This window comes from Phocoena phocoena, chromosome 13 (assembly GCF_963924675.1).
Source record: "Phocoena phocoena chromosome 13, mPhoPho1.1, whole genome shotgun sequence".
NCBI classification, from domain to species: Eukaryota; Metazoa; Chordata; class Mammalia; order Artiodactyla; family Phocoenidae; genus Phocoena; species Phocoena phocoena.
The window spans coordinates 80,513,001-80,529,346 of NC_089231.1; the positions used below are offsets into that span (position 1 = coordinate 80,513,001).

The following is a 16,346-nucleotide window of genomic DNA, read 5'->3' on the forward strand; positions in this document are numbered from 1 at the left end:
CTTATGGATTTTATAGTAAGAAAGTGGGGTGATTCAACACCTCAAAGTGGGCTTTCTACAGGCAGCAAAACTTTACTAACTGGCATCTAGCGTGCTACAAACAGATGATCTTTGTTCACTGCAGGAAGATCCCATATTTGGATGGATTGGCGAATGGTTTGGTAAATGGACAGATGAGAGATTTTAGCATTGCATTCTTAGTTGCACCTGAGTCTCTGCTTTATTTAGAAAAAAAAAAAGGAAAAAAGGCCTTCCCAATTTCATCATGTGGCAGTTGAAACACATTATCATTTCCCAGCATCCTCATTAATTCTACTCCTAGCAGGACAGTTTATTTCAATTGACAAGATGATCAGGTCCACACAGAGCAGAAACTGAGCCTTCAATAATGAATGTACTAATTATCCTTCTCTGAGAGATGTAGGCTTCTGTTTAGGCAAAGTAAGACTTGTTTCATATATCAGGGCCCACAGATTTTTATTCAAACCTTTGGGACCAGCTGCGTTTCAGAATTCTGAATTTTTTTTTCTTTTTTGACATTTTAGAAAAGAAATATGGGACATATACCATATAGAATATCATACTCCCAGAGGGAGCTGGGGCAGCACCCTAGCATCAAACGTATTTCTGCAGGAAAAAAACTGAATGAATATTTATACTAAATGGATACTCAAAGGTAAATAAAGGTCATCAATAGCCTCCCATCAGTTCAGGTCATGTTTTGCTGCCAAATAGGTTATTAATTTTGTTTTTTTGGTTGTCAAGACCCTTTGGATTTTGGAGTTGGTTCAGGGGTTGTGAACTTGTACTGGTTTTATTCTTACTAGAGACTCACTTTCCAAGGACTGAGTAGAAACGAATGGATCTTTACAGAGAAACAGACAAGACCCGGTGTTAAGCAAGCACTTCAGGCCTTAGTGCCACCTCTTCCCAGTGCCACTCACCCCCACCCAGTGGGGAAGGACAGAACAGACCCCAGGCCTAAGAGGGAAGTGAAGAGTTACTGATGTACCTTCCAGGCAGAGGGAAGGAGCTGTTCCAACAGCCTTGAGCCTCCATAGGCATGTAATCATGTGCTCTCCGCTGGGGCAGTCAGGTATGTCTTACTGCCTCGGGCTGTCCCAGAGAGACACCATTGGACCCACTCTTTTTTTTTTTTTTTTTGGCTTGCAGGATCTCAGTTCGCCGACCAGGGATTGAACCTGGGCTACGGCAGTGACCACTAGGCCACCAGGGAACTCCTGGACCCACTCTTAAGTGGAGAGTCCAAATGGAAAATCCTGATTTTCATTAAGAAAAAGGCTGGGCTTCTCAGGCACAAAGAACCCACACCTGCTTTAGAAAAATATAGATGCCTTTCTATATATAAAGCATTTCAAATATGACACAGTCACCTAAATCCAGCTACTGTGTTATAAGGAAAATAGCTGGCATTTGAGTGCTTTCTTTGTCAAGCACTGCTCTGGATATATGACCTTATTGGGGCCTCATTCTGACTTACAAATGAGGAAACTGAGTCAAAGAGAATTTAAGTAACTTGCTGCAAGTTACGCAGCTAGTAGAAGTCAGGACTTGAACCCAGGTAGCCCAGACGCAAAGCATGTGCACTTAACCACTAAATGATTGTTTCCTCTGTTTCTAGCCAAGGCACTCAAATCTTCAATTAATTTAGGGAACAGTCTGGTGTCAAGAAAAAAAAAAAAGAATAACTCATTTATTTGCCAGGATACAAAAGGGACCCCAACTTACCAAGATCATATGATATCTAAATATATAATTTCCTTTAAAAAAAGCCGTTTACATTTATTGTTTTGCAACTAAATTTTTGTTATTTAACTTAATAAATACGTTAAACATCTCTCCATGTCAAAACCTCTTTTAACGACTGTGGAGTTTATCAACATACTTAACCAATTCCCCCCAAATCTTTTAAGTGTTTGCCGGATTGTCACTCTTGTGAAAAAAAGGCGGCATCATTCTGAACAACACGTTAGCAGCAATGCTTCCCCCCACCCCGACCCCAGAAAGTCTCATTTTCCTTCAACCCACTTTTTTCAGGCACTACTGGGGATTCACCCATGAAAATAAGACAACATTCCTGCTCTCTTGATCTTCTATTCCAAGGGATCCACGTGGAGGCGAGCAACAGATAATAAACATGTAATAATCAAGATTCCTTGAGATAGCATTAAGCGTCATGAAGAAATTGACAGGGTGATGTGATAGTGACAGGGTGTGGGGGGGTGACTTTTAAGTTGGGTCGTCAGGGAAAGACTCACAGAGAAGGTGACGTTTGAGTGAAGTCTCTGATTTTACCTGCACTGACCTAATTGCATCATTCCTCCACGCCTGTTCTCAAGTGGACATCTCTACAGGAGTGGGAAAACGTGGCAAGATGATCAGAGCACCTGTCACTCAGGAGTTGGGACGGGCACCCTGGCCTGGGAGATCCTGGGAGCTTTGAACTCTGTTCCCTCCCTACTGCAAAATCAGCAGTTACGTCCGTTCTCCCATCTTGTTGTGGACACGTGAACACATCCTCAACCAGCCAGCAGACTTTCCACCCTGAGAAGCAAATGCGGATTCAGAAAGAGTGAAGTATTTGAGAAAATTACTCTGATTGCCGCTGTGGATAGATGTCTTCAAGTGGCTGCTAGGAGCAAAATGTGCTTGGCGGTACAGTTAAAAAGAGATGCAGCGGTGCTCAACGACTTCTTCCCTTGATTTCTGGCAAATAGGATCCCCCAGAAAGCTTCAGCAGAGAGAAAATGTGGTCTCAAAATCACAGCCACTTCTCCCCCACGGATGTGCCCTAGTGTCTCCTTCCCCACCATCAGCCCCTCCTCCAAGCCACATTAAGGTTTCTGTTGAAAAAAGCATGTGTTGTTCATAGTTCAGCTGTATTCAGTTGTGTATACAAGGCACCCTGGAAAGCTCCTAACGAGCCCCATTTCATTGCATCTTCACTCTAATCATCCTCTGACTTAGCTGATGTTCCCCCATTTGACAGATGAGGACACTGAGGCTCAGAGAGGGTAAATATTACACGAAATCTCACATCTAGGAAGCAGCAGGGCAGGCGGAGGACTCAAACAGCTGGTCCGCCCGACTCTTAAACCCATTGTTAACCACCCAGCTACACCCCTTTTCCTGGTTCTGATGCTCAGGAGAGACTGGCCTGAGGTCACACAGACAGTAAATCAGAGGCATCGGTTAGGTAAGGTCAATTAAGCTGCCGTGATGAGCAACCCCCAAATCTCAGCAGCTTAGCGCAGCGCAAGTTCGTTTCTCGCTCACCCTTGACGTGTCCACCGCACGGGACTCTGCTCACCGTAGTGGCCCAAGGACCCAGCGGGAAAGGGAATCTGACCTGAGCACTGGCCCTTAAAGCATCGCCCTACAGGCCACGTGTCACTTTCGCTCAAGTATTTTTGAACAAAGCAAGTCACAGAGCGACCCCCGACTTTAAGAAGCCGAGAAGACCTGGGACTCTGGTGGGTGAAGGGCCCTGCCTGTCCCTCCAGGCCGTGGGCAGGAGCTTCAGCTTGCCTGTGTAGTAGTGTGTGGTCAGCCCACTGTGGATGACAGCGCTTGGGTTATTTCCTTTTCTCCCCCTATCGATCCTCCTTTTTGGCTTATTTGCTACTGAAAGTGAAACATCAGAGAGACGGATTCTGTCCAACCAGGCCCTTTCTTTATCAGTGGCTTTGCAAGAACGATGCTCAGGGCTTTTTAAGATCCCTGGGAAGCTTGCTGCATTTTTAGCTCATTTAACCTGCTGCCTGAAGTCACAATAGATTTGGGGTCGTCTTGGAAGTCTGCGTGAACGAGAAACCTCCATCTTCCCGATCCGGTCTGAATATTTAAGATTTTGAAAGCTTGGCCGTACCAGATTTAATTTTAAAAGGGGAAGAGGGTTTGCTTTTGAACATCAAGAAGAAGCCTGGAGGCACAGCAGGAGCTGCGTTAGCAAAGGGGAAAAGCGAGAAAAGCCCTGTGGTCTTGAAAGAAACGCTCCGAAGTGGAAACACTAAAGCTTCCAGTTGGTGAGCCTTAAATTAGACTTCAAAAGTGCCGCTAGTTTAAATATTGTTTATAGGACTGAAGTATTGCTGCTCCTTCCTCCAGCTGGATTTTAAATATTCCCTAATTTGATTACTCTGGGGAGAGGCGGGCAGAACCAACGTTACGTGAGCTTCACTGTTAATTATTCAGAGGGCTTTTTCTTGTGTAATCAAACATAAAGTCTTACAAAAAGCTTGGAGGTACATTCTCACCCCACCCTCCCCAGCCTGACTTTCACCTTGTCGTCTGTGTGCATTTCTCAGTTTGCGACTGTGAGCTGGTAGGTGCCCAGCAAGGGCTCCGCCAATAAAGAGCACACACATCCCCCTCCCGGTCTGGGCTGGTAAAAACCTTTGATTCTGCGGCTCAGACCCCCACGCCATAAGAATCGAGCTTTATTTATCTTGATCACCTTTGCCTCCTATCTGAGTATCTCCCACCACCACCAGCACTTGGCAGCCCCTGCTAAGTCTAGACTCCTGTTGGTGCCTCCCCACATCAAACTGGTCTGGCCGTCTCATTCCCTCAAGTCCCTCCTCTACTCTGAGTGACAGCCAGCCAAATGATCTAAAGGCTCCCAGCCATCTAAAACCCTTTCTGCAGAGAAAAAGGGGATAAAGAAAGAAAGGGATGGATGGAGAGATCAACAGATCAGTCAATGCATAGATAGGTAGAGGTCGCTGAGAGAGCTTGCTTATCAACAGGGATCCACCACCCCATAGCCACAGGTCCAAAATCCAAAAGGCTCTGAAAACTCAGTTTCGCCATAACTCAATTTGACAGCAAAATCTGACACGAACCAAACTGATTTGGTGGCAAGACTTGACTTGAAGCTATTTATGGTCTTTATCCCACCTAGTGTAAATATTCATATATGTCACTGCAGAAATATTAATGTGTTTGGTTATTAGATGCTGCTGAGACCCCACTGGAAGGATTATGTTAACATATGGTATACATGCAGCATATTTCCATTCCAAAAGGCCAAGATTCTGAATTTGGCAACACATCCGGTCCCACAGGTTTCAGATCAAGGGTTATAGGTATGTCACCATCCAAACTTGCTGGGGCTTCAATCTCATACCCAGAAAGTTCCAACCCATGAGGGAAGATGCAGGTTTCACGCAACCTGAAGTTTATTTAATTGGGGAGAGGGGCGCTTTAAGAAAAAGAATACAAAGTTAAAATACAAAATTAGGTACAGGGCCCTGGCGGGACCCATGCAAGTGAGGGTCATTAGATTCATTGTGAATATGCACCTGGATGAGTGACTTGAGACCCCGAGTTTGTTTTCTCATCTGTACAATGGGATGATAAATCACTGCGTCACAAGGTTTTGCTGAGATGATTCAGCGAGAATGCACAGAAGCGTCTTGCATGTAGAATTGTGTAGAATTTTCACTCAATAAACTCCAAACCAGTGATTTTCATTGTGCAACACACCCTGTAAGCTCCCCCCGCCCAAGCAAAGTTAGTAATTCTCTCTGTGCGTTTACTCAGAAGTGGCCCTGATGGTGGGACCCTTAGGCACCAGAGCCGGCAGAGATTTGGAAATGAACATGCTTTTTAATTCACCCCCAAGAGGAACGGCAGACCTGCCCTGGAGTCTATGAGAGGACCCAAGTCCAAAACGCAAACAGATGCGGAATGTGTACAAATACACTCCACCTCCCTCAGTCCCTGCCCAGTAAGCGGCGGTCTCTCCTAACCTCGATTCCCACTCGCGAGACCCGGCTGTGAAGAACTGTCCCTTCCACTGCTTCCCGAGTATAGGAGGGGGAAAAAATCACAGCAGAGAACAGCCACCATCCATCATCTCTTTACTGCATTTCTTAAAAGTACTTGTAATAAACTGAGGCTCTAGAAACGGAAAACTCATTAAGCTGTTTCTCACTCAGGGACCCAGGTGGAAGCAAGAGCACAATAAAGAAAATCAATAAGGACAAGTCCATGGGACAGAGGTGGGAGCGCTTCGTCACAGCCCCGAAGGTAACTGTCAGCACGTGACCCTGCCGCCTGGCTACCAGCCCCAACTTGGGGGGGAGGATTTTCGCCAGTCTTCTCTCTGATAGGATATTTTTTACTTGGTTCTCTGAGTGAAGGGAAGTCAGAACCTCGTGCTGTTGGATGGTTTTTTATAAATTTTAATTGAAATGCTTATCTGGGGATTGTAGAAGAAAGGTCATTTGGCTGGACACCACCTCACGCAGCGGGGAGGGGGTGGCCGAGCAGCCGCCTAATAAGACGTCACTGGAAGGACATGGATTCACTCACTGTCTACGTTGAATCAGTAACAGTCACTTCTCTCTCTCTCTCGCTCTCCCTTTTCTTTCAAACTCAGTCAGAAAATAAGTGAGTGATTGAACAGACAGGGTTTTCTACAAACTGGAACGTGTGTTTATTATTAAGAGAAAATCAAGAGGTCTGTTCTTTTCACTTAAAACCATTCCTAACCCCCAAAACCCCCAAACGCATCCACTTAACAAGCAAGCACCACCATAATAAACGGCAAGAGGAGAGAGCTAAAGGCAGTTGAGAGGACGCACAATGAGATTTTTGCTGAACCTGTGCTCCAACCCACAAAATGGATATAATGCTGGTTTCTGCTCACTTCTTTTTGTTTGTTTGTTTCTGCTTTATAACAAAGTGAATCAGTTATACATATGTTCCCATATCTCTTCCCTCTTGCATCTCCCTCCCTCCCACCCTCCCTATCCCACCCCTCTAGGTGGTCACAAAGCACCGAGCTGATCTCCCTGTGCTATGCGGCTGCTGCTTCCCGATAGCTATCTATTTTACATTAGTAAAGAACCCTAGGAAACAGTATGCAATCTCACTTTGAAAATGTGAAAATGCTGAGCATTATTGTGGTTATGTAATTTTTAGAAGCCAATCTTGAACAGAATTACAGTGGGCCAGGTTCTGTGCTAAGGAAGCTCTTTAGCTGTATTAGCCAGTCCTGTCCTCCTAATAACCCCATGGGGGCAGTATTCTTATTTCCAGGTAGGAGAGCAGAAAGTTAGGGCTCGAAGAGGATAAGTGATTTGCATGAGGCCACGCAGCTGGGCAGTGGCAGAGCCCAGAGTTAATCCTGGATCTGTTTACCAAACCCTGTTTATTAAAACACTGAGCTCTTCAAAAGCATGTTCTCTCTGGTAGGATTATCATTGCCCCTCATGAAGTTTCACCGTTTTCTTGCTGTTTCATCAGGGCACTTCTAAGTGCCCTGAGAAGGAGAGCCTTTGTTTTTATCACAGAAAGTTGCTATGGAGATATCGTGTGTATCTGTCTCCAGAGATGCACAGAAAAAGCAGGAGCCACAAACCTTTAAAAAAATGTCCTTCAGGAATAGTCACAACTACAGTTGGAGGAAGGACGAGTGAGTCACTGCACTTGAACTCTCACTGAATTGAAATACCCCCTGGGCGAGTTTGTCGATCAAACTCTGGGCTGCAGTGTGGTCCATTCTGAGGATGAGGGAGCACTGAATTAGGAATCAGGAGACCTAGTTTAGCCACTGTGACTCTGTTCACTGCATGGCATTGGAGAAGTCCTTTCCTCTCTCCTGACCTCAGTTTCTTCACCTGTAAATTAAGGACTTTGAAAGAGAGGCTCCAGTCAACTTCCACAGCAACTGATAGTCTTCTGTATGTGTGGAGTTTGTCAGTGCCAAGGCAGTGATCATTAAGAGCCGGACAAATGGCATAAATGAAAAAAAATCAGGCTGGGTAACACAGTAGGGAGTGGTGAGGTCTGTGGCAAACAGGAATTCTGCACAGCTAAAGGGGAGAACCTCTGCTTAGTTCTACTCATCTCGTCATGTGAAGATGGGACCCAGGGCTTATCATTTTCAAGAGAGACCAGTAACCTCAGTTCTTATATAAAGATATCCCCAATCTGTAGAATTCTGGGCAGCTGAACATGTCTCCCCATGGGCCACCAGTTTGAAATCCCTCCTTCTAAGAAAGTACAAGGAATCATTCAGGGAAATCTTTTCCTTTGTTGCCAAAAAGCAGTTCCTCCCGAGGTGCAACATGGCAGCCAGTTAATACCACTCCTGAGTGAAATACAAAACAGAGAGAAGAAACATTTGGGGATTTAAGTCAATTCAGGGAGAGTCAGTTGAATAAAGGGCAAGCAGGATGCTGAAACTGCCTGTCACATCTTCCCCCCACATTTTATTTTTCTGCCACTCTCAATTAATGAGAAGTGTCAGCCCTTCACTCTGGATTTCCTGTCTGTGGCTTTTAATTGAATTTTAATTAATGGCAACTTTAGGAGCACAGGATGAAATCCTGATGCAAGGAAGATGCACACAGAACTCTGGGTATGGAAAGCTCTTCTGAGATCATCCCAGCCCGTCCTCTCTGTTGTATAGATGAGGGGACGGAAGCAGGGGAGAGTGACCTGTTCAGGGCCCCCTTGAGGTTCCCTGGCTCTGAGTCTGGTGCTCATTGCAAGACTCCAGGCTGCCCTGGTGACACAATCTGTCCAGCCTTCAAAAATGACATTGATGTAAAGACTGTGGTTTCCAGAGTCAAGAATTCATGTCGTGCCAGGTGAGACAGGAAGAGTTGCCTTCTACAGGTATTATCCCTGAGCGCTGACATTCTCTCTCCCTCTGGGGGCAGAGAGCAGAGGGGCTGTCAGTCTGGCAAGCTCTTGTCCAGTTGTGATGCCAGGACAAAGGGGACGTTGCATCAAGCCCCTAATTTATCAAAGGGAAGAACATGCCAACTTTTGGCATTTGCTTTTTCTTTATCACAGTCATTTTGTAACTCCCATGCTCCCTTGGAGATCCGGTTAAACCCAGTTTGAACTCCAGTTCCCCAGGCTATCACATTCTGAAGCGTTCCGTCACTTGTGTAGAATTTCACCGAATACATCGGGGGAGGTGGCCTTCCCAGGAAGATACCACATCTTAAGCCCCACAACCTTCTTCCGTCTCTCTTCCGCCACCCTCCCCTTGCCCTGTGCAAGCAAGAAATCCCTCCGCTCCTCCGGAGCAGGGAGGTTCCACCTACACTCAGGGCCCCATGAGGTGGCCAATCAGAACATTACTTCTGATCACACACAGCGGACTCCCTGAGGTGAGTCCTGCTGAAAACAGTTCTCTCCACACTGTTAGATATTTATGAAGTGTTGTGTGGTCTTCCGTGCTGCCTCTTCTCCTTATCTTCTTCCCTAGGGTATCACACACTATGAGTTTCATCCAAAGAAGACCTTGGACTGCCCTCCAAGGGCTTTCATTTTAAATGTTCTCAGATGAAATTGTTTCTCTTTTAATGGAGTGTAAACTGTAGCCCAGACCCTCACTGAGCTCTTATCCTGGAGCAGCTGAGCAACTTAGGGCAAGTTAGGAAGCCTAAGACAGGAAGCATGAATTAAACGAAGACATAAGCGCACACGGTACGCTCTGAAGTGACACCGATCATGCAAGACGGTGTGTGTGCGCGCACGCACACACACACAGACACGCACACATTCCTGTAACCTGTACACTCTGACCCCTTCCAAAAATTCCCATTCTTCTTGCAGGACTTTCCCTACCTACCTCCTTTTACCTCCTAGGACTTGTCATCTAGGTCTTCCCACCCACCTCCATCATGGCTCCTCCCCCCTCCACCCAAGAGTGCCCCCTCATCAGACAAATCTGCATCCCTCACCTGCACCTCCTGAGTGTCAAGCCTAGAGTTTTCTCCATCTTCAGAAAACCCCAGTGAACATAAATCTTTATTCTTTGAGCCCCAGGTGTCATTTGGTGAGCAAAAGGTTGACACATAGAATTGGGGGTCGAAACCAAGATGCAGCTAAAGAAATTAGACCCATCCTCCCCCAGTTTAAAAATCAACTCTGATGATTATTACAAAAGAAAAGTAAAAAACCGTTGTCGTCCATGGCAACATCATTGGAATAACATGTTTGGCTTCCTGTGGTGACTACTTGGGCAACCATTGCACTCACTGAGTAGAATAAGTCCCATCAAACTCGCTTCCAATAAACACATGTGTATAAATTATCTTGATTTGTGACAGAAGGTCTTTCCAGACCCAGGATATGTCTCATGGTGTTTGGAAAGAGCCAAAAGGAATTCATATTCAGAGCCAGGTTTTCGCTTTTTTTCTTTCCTACTTTCCTCCCTCCGTTCCTCTTTTCCTCCGTTCTTCCCTTCCTTCCTTCCTTTCTAAAATCCCTCTTTATTTTCTCTTTCCTTCAGACCAAGAGATTCAAGGTTCCTGTAGCACGCGTCACCAGCCGCAAACCAAGCCGGCGAGGCTCCACCCTCAGTCTGTCTCGGACAAGTGGAGGGTCATCCCCCCAGAGCAGCATGGTCTCCGTGAACCCGGGCTCAGATGAGCCCCAGAGTGTGATCACCCAGGCGACAGGCAGCAAGGACGTTGAGGACAGCGAATCGTCTTCGGCCAAGCCTGAAGAAGAACCTCTCCATGTCAGTAAGTCCTTCCTTAGATCTGATGAGTCTGCCCTGACTCTGACATGAAGCCAGATATCAAGAGCCCCATGTGCTCTACCTTCGCCCCACTCAGGCAAAGGAGACACACGGGTCCCCTAGCCCTGTTCAGTCTCCATGGACCTCTTTGCTTTCCCTCAGTGGAGATCAGAAATATACTCTAACTTGGGTTACTCTGAACCATTTCTCCTTGGGAGACAGCCCATGGTCATCAACTGCTCTTTTTAAAAATTTTAATAGTATATTTTACTTAGCCCAATTTATAAGATATTGTCATTTCGACATGTGATCATATAAAAAAATATTGATAAGATATTTTACATTTTTTCGTACTATGTTTTTGAAATTCGGTGCCTACTTTTTTTTTTAACAGCTTTATTGAGGTATAATTTGCATACCATAAAATTCACTTGTTTTAAGTGTACGCGTCAACGATTTTTTGTAAATTTATAGAGTTGTATAACCAACAGCACCATCTAATTTTAGAACATTTCAATCGACCCCAAAGAAAACCTCACGTCCACTGGCAGTCCCTCCCCTTTCCCGCCACAAGTCTACTTTCTGTCTCTGGAAGTTTGACTTTTCTGGACATTTTATATAGGGAAGTTGTATCACTCTGTGAGCCCCCCACTCTGAAACAAGCCTTTTCAATGGTTCACAGTTTGGGGGACACAGGTTCTTTAGAAAATCTGTTGGAAGCTATGGACCTCTCTTTAGGAAAAAAATTCAAGCACACACACATACATGTTTTTGCACACTCTTTTAGGGGGACCCTGTGGACCTCCACCAGGTAGAATTGTGACTGGGTTCCATAAGTCGTGTAAAATAATTCATTTTCAGGACTTTCTGGCTTGAGCTTGTATAGTAAAAGGAGACAGGAAAAGAAAGGATTTATGCAGAAAGATGGAGAAGGCAGAAGGAAGAAAGAGAAAGGGGCATGAAAGAGGAAGGCTCACTGCAGAACTACTGACTCTGGCACGTGAAACACCTTCCCTGCCATATCCCCACATGCTTTGTCCCCTCAGTGCCACCTAAGCTGAGGCCTGCCTGCTCAGTCAGTGTTCTTTCACACAATCTAGAATGCCCATAGCAACCAAAGCTGGACCAGGTTTAGTACAGATACAAGGAGGTTGAAAAAAAAGGTCAAGGTAAACCAGAAAGCCTGATTAGGGCCCCGATTATCAAAGCCAGAAATGGGCAAAAGTGCAAAAGTTCAGTAAGTGGTCAGCACTCACAGTAATGATGGCCAATGAGAAAATTTTCCACCATCCCCCTTGTTAACAGGAGACCAAGAAAAGTTCTAAGCCCTGAAAAGCTGTTTGCTGAACGGAAGTGTTATCGCAGGTGGAGAGGAACTGAGATAAACCATCATCAGATGTATGACTCTTCTGGAGTTCTTGAACCTTCTTTCATTCCAAATGTATTTATTGAGCAGCTACTGTGTTCCTGGAACCTGGGATGACAGTACCTGCCCTCCCCAAGCTTATATTTTACAAGGAAAAAGCAGACATAAACAAGAAAGCCATAAATAGCAAGCCAATTGCAGATAATACATGATTGGAAGATAATAAAACAAGATTCAGGCTGGAGAGAGACTATTGGTGGGAATGGAGCTAGGTTAGACAGGGTGGTCAAGGGAAGCCTCTCTCAGCCCTGACATTTGAGTTTCTGAAGACATGAAGCTGGGGAGGGATGCAGGGGTGAGAGCATGCGTGGCCTTTGTAGAGCAACGTAAGGACTTCAGAATTATTCCAAGTGCAAGAGGAAGGCTCTGGAAGGTTGCAAGTGTAGGAGTAACAAGACCTGGTTTTCTTTTCAAAGGTCTGTGTGTGGTTATTAATGTTGTGTCCACTCTGTGTCTCTTAACTCTGAAAACCTTGCTCTCAAGTAAGACAAGCAGGGAAGAGTCCCCAGCTTCAAGAAGTGCCTCAGTCCCAGTGGCAACCTGAGAGCTGAAGGAAGGAGGGGCCAGAGGGGGAAGAGACTTGGCAGTGAGGGGAGGGGAGAATAATGCCCTCTCTCCAGGCACCTGAGACACCACAGACCCTTCCCTAACGGCCACCCTACTCCTACTCTCAGTCTAACCAGTTGCCTGCCCCAACCAGTGCCATCTCCCAAAGCTCTTTTGAACCCTACCCTCTTCATTCCTATTGCTTTTGTCTTAGTTTAGAGGTAGAAAATTGGGGCACATGGGCTGGTTCCTGCACACTGTGTTTTGTTTACCACACAAGGCTTTGTTTAAAAAAAAAAAAAGTAGGAGTGACTTTTTAAGATTGAGGGATTGGACATCACAATTCTGATTTAAAAAAAGTTATTCTTTGTGGCAGCAGTGAGCCTGCATCCCTGCATGACAGCAGTCAACTGGAGCTGCCCTTCTTAGGTGGGGCATGTGCTCTCTAGTTTTCCACAGTCCCCACCACTCCCTGTTACTCCCAATCATTACATTGCTCCCAGTTGACCAAGTGCTTGCCCATTTATCATCTCCTTTGCCCTCTTGTTTGTCTTAGAATGATAATGGTGATGATACAATAACTAACCCTAAGAGGACTTTTATGTGTCAGACACTGTCTGTGTGAGTGCGTGTGTGTATGTGAATATACACAGATATACATATTCATTTAATCCTCACAACAACTTTTTTTGCCTATTTTGCAGATGAGGAAATTGGGGCACAGAGAGGTTAAATTATGTGCCCAAAGGCACACATCCAATAAGTGATGAAGCCAGAGTTTGAAACCAGGCAGTCTGGCTCTCATGTCACACTTAATTTCTTTGCTTTACCCAAGTCTAGAAAAAGTGGGAAATGAAAGACCAAGAGAGCAGCCTGATTTTTCTCACACTAGCTCTTGTCACTCACCTGTGGTATCTGCTCCCGGTAGGCACCTAGGCTGGGGAGCCCTGGTCCAGTTTTCATCACCTCTCATCTAGATGACAGTAGCAGCCTAGTAATTAACCTCCCTGCTTCTGTCTTACACCCCCTCGCCTACAGATTCTTGTCCGTGTTGAACCAGAAGGAACTTTCTAAATTAAAAACTTAATGTAGTGCTTCCCAGCTTAATATCTTTCAGTGACCCCCCCCCCCCCCCCGCCATTGCCTCTAAGACACTCCATCTGATCTTGTCCCAGGCTGCCTATAATGGGCTCTGCTCTTGCCATGTCACACCTTATACCAGGTGCTCCAGCCTCACTAAAAAAACTCTCTCTTCCTAAACAATGCATCTTCTTTCATGCCCTCCTCTGTCTGTGGTGCCCTTTCACCTCCAACCCTTCAGTCGAATGGACTCCTATTCAACCTTTAAGACCCAGCTCAAATATTCCCTCCTCTGTGAAGTTTTCTCTGACTCTCCTTCTCTCAATTCTCTTAGTATTTTGTATTTGCTTGTATTAAGTACTTAATTTTAAGTTACAACTACATCTCACTGTATCGGGTAGGAACTTCTTTTGGCTAGGTACAGAGACCTGAAAAAAGTAGCTTAAAAAAGATAAAAACTAATTTTTCTTACAGATTAGAGATAGGGTGGTTCCAGAAGATCATCAGGGATCCTACTTCCTTCTGTCTTTCTTCACCACGGATCACTTCATGGCCCAAAATGGCTGCTGGAATGCCAGTCATCAGAGTCACATCCTACGAGGGAAGCAGAAGGAAGTAGGTGAAGTAGAGAAGTGCTCACTTCCAGCTGAGCTTTAAGCAGTCTTCTCAGAAGCTTCATCCAGTATTTCTCCTAAAATCTCATGGCCCAGAATTTAGTCACAGGGGCACACCTAGCTACAAAGCATGTTGGGAAATTGGGCTAATAAATGCTTCCCTCACACACACACACACACACACACACACACAAGTACATATGCATACATATATTTCTGTTACTGAAGAAAGGAGAAAGGAGTGTGAGCTCCCTTCAGGCGTGGAACAGCGTCTTACTCACCTTCTACCTGGCACACGGTAGGTGCACAGCAATGGCTGGGAGATGCATTCCCACCAGAGACCAACACCCAGGAGAGAAAGTCCTTCTCCCTCAGCCTCTTCACCCTTTTTCTCTATTTATACCTTAACCTCCATTGCATTTGTCAGAGCCTTCACAAAAGTAGATTAATTTCCCAGACTTTCATTGCCTTCTAAAACCTCCTCCAACTGATTCTGAATTCATGAATCCTATTCTAAGAGACACGCCATCTGACCAAGGTTTAATTTCCAGGGCTGGCTGCATAATGAAGTCTTTGTGGACACAGATCGCTGGGGACAGCAGGCCGTGGCCTCTCTGTGGAATGGTCCCTTCCCAAATCAATGGCCAAGGGATTCCGGAGGAACCAAAGCCCAGACCATTCCTTCTGCCAGTCTTGAATCTTCCAGTCTTGGAACTGTTAGAGGAGAAACTTACTTAAATAGTAACTCAAAAAGAGGGGTCCTGTGCCTTCTACTGTTCCCCCCCCATTCCGCCACCGAAACAACCCCATACAACAAAAGGACTTCCTCTCTTTTCCCCCAACAGAGAGGAAGAAATGGGTATAGTTGCTCTCGAGGGGGATTCTTAGACAGGCCGGGGATGGACAATGGAGGAAGGGAGTTAGAATTTTCCTTTAGGGGTGTGATTCGGCGCTGAAACAGAGGATGCTGTTATCTCTGAGCATTGGGCAATGGCATCCCCATAGCCCTGGGGATGGGGAACTAAGCAGGTTCCTCTGAGTGTGGACATCCATCACAAGACTGTCTTCCTCAGGGAGACTCTATTCTGTGGCACCTGCACCTTTTCCAAAGAAATCTCTCCTTCCTTGGAGAGTAGACATGGGCCTTGGTGGGTAGACATGGGCCTCGCAGTCCCAAGGCTTTGTTCTAGTTCATACATCTCCAACCTCCGCTATGTGACGGGTGGAGCTTGATGTTGGTGGGCACCGTTCCTGCCCAGAGGCATTATTGGCAAGCAGAAAGAAACCTTTGGTGCATTAAATGGCATATGGAGCCTTATAGGGGACTCTCTAGGAGAGCTGCCCAGTGTGCCAGGTCACTGGGCTCATTTGCTGGTATCCACACACTAGGCTGGTTTGCTTCCGGGTAGGGGCAGGAGCGGGGGAGTGGTCAGATGGTGCTGCTGGGTCCCCAAGAGAAGGGAAGAAAGTGGAGGAAGCAGCCAGAGCTCCCTCATCAATAGGCTTCTGGACACACCCCAAGGATTCTGGGATGCGTGGCAGTAGGGAAGGTGGGCATGACAAGACAAAAATGAAGATCAGATCCAGGTCAGATGGAATCATGCCCACCAGTTACTGGGAAGATAAACTATCAGTACTTGAGAATGAGGAAGGGGGAGTGGAAAGTGGCTAAATGCTGACGTTTGTCACAGCCTAGATGGCTCCCAGGTCACTGACGGGAGCACCCTTTCCCTAGCACCCAGTGACTTGCATTCACAAACAAGGTTGGACACAAACGGCCCTGGGAAGCACCGCCTTCACCCTTGCAGGTACGGCTTTTGAGACTTGACCTCGAGCTGACTACAGGCGCCTACTAAAGAGTGAAAAGTGTCCATGTTGGCCCTGTCTTCCTTCATTGATATCCCAAATCTAGCTCATAGTCTCCCAAACCCCTTCCTACTTTTTTTTCCTCCTTAGTCGTTTGCTTATTTATTTAGCAAATGTTGACAGAGACGCCTGTATGACAAGCAGGGTGCCAACTGCTTGCCCATCTGTATTTGTACAAAACACTTAGGGCTCCCACTCTCCCACTTTTCTTGAAGCACCTCGCTTACTCCAAATATATATTATTTTCCAACTTTTAAGAGTGTCCATGTATTAGATTCCCAGGGCTGCCTTAACAAAGTAC

The 16,346-nt window shown here is 45.9% G+C and overlaps 1 protein-coding gene across 1 annotated transcript in view; it reads left to right on the forward strand.

The window, feature by feature from the left end:
* Positions 1–16,346, forward strand: part of CCDC60 (coiled-coil domain containing 60) — a 177,752-nt gene that overhangs the window by 147,386 nt on the left and 14,020 nt on the right. The window contains exons 6-7 of the mRNA XM_065889531.1: positions 5,964–6,054; positions 10,283–10,517. Of these exons, the coding sequence (XP_065745603.1) occupies positions 5,964–6,054; positions 10,283–10,517 (326 nt within the window). The remainder of the gene's footprint in view (positions 1–5,963; positions 6,055–10,282; positions 10,518–16,346) is intronic.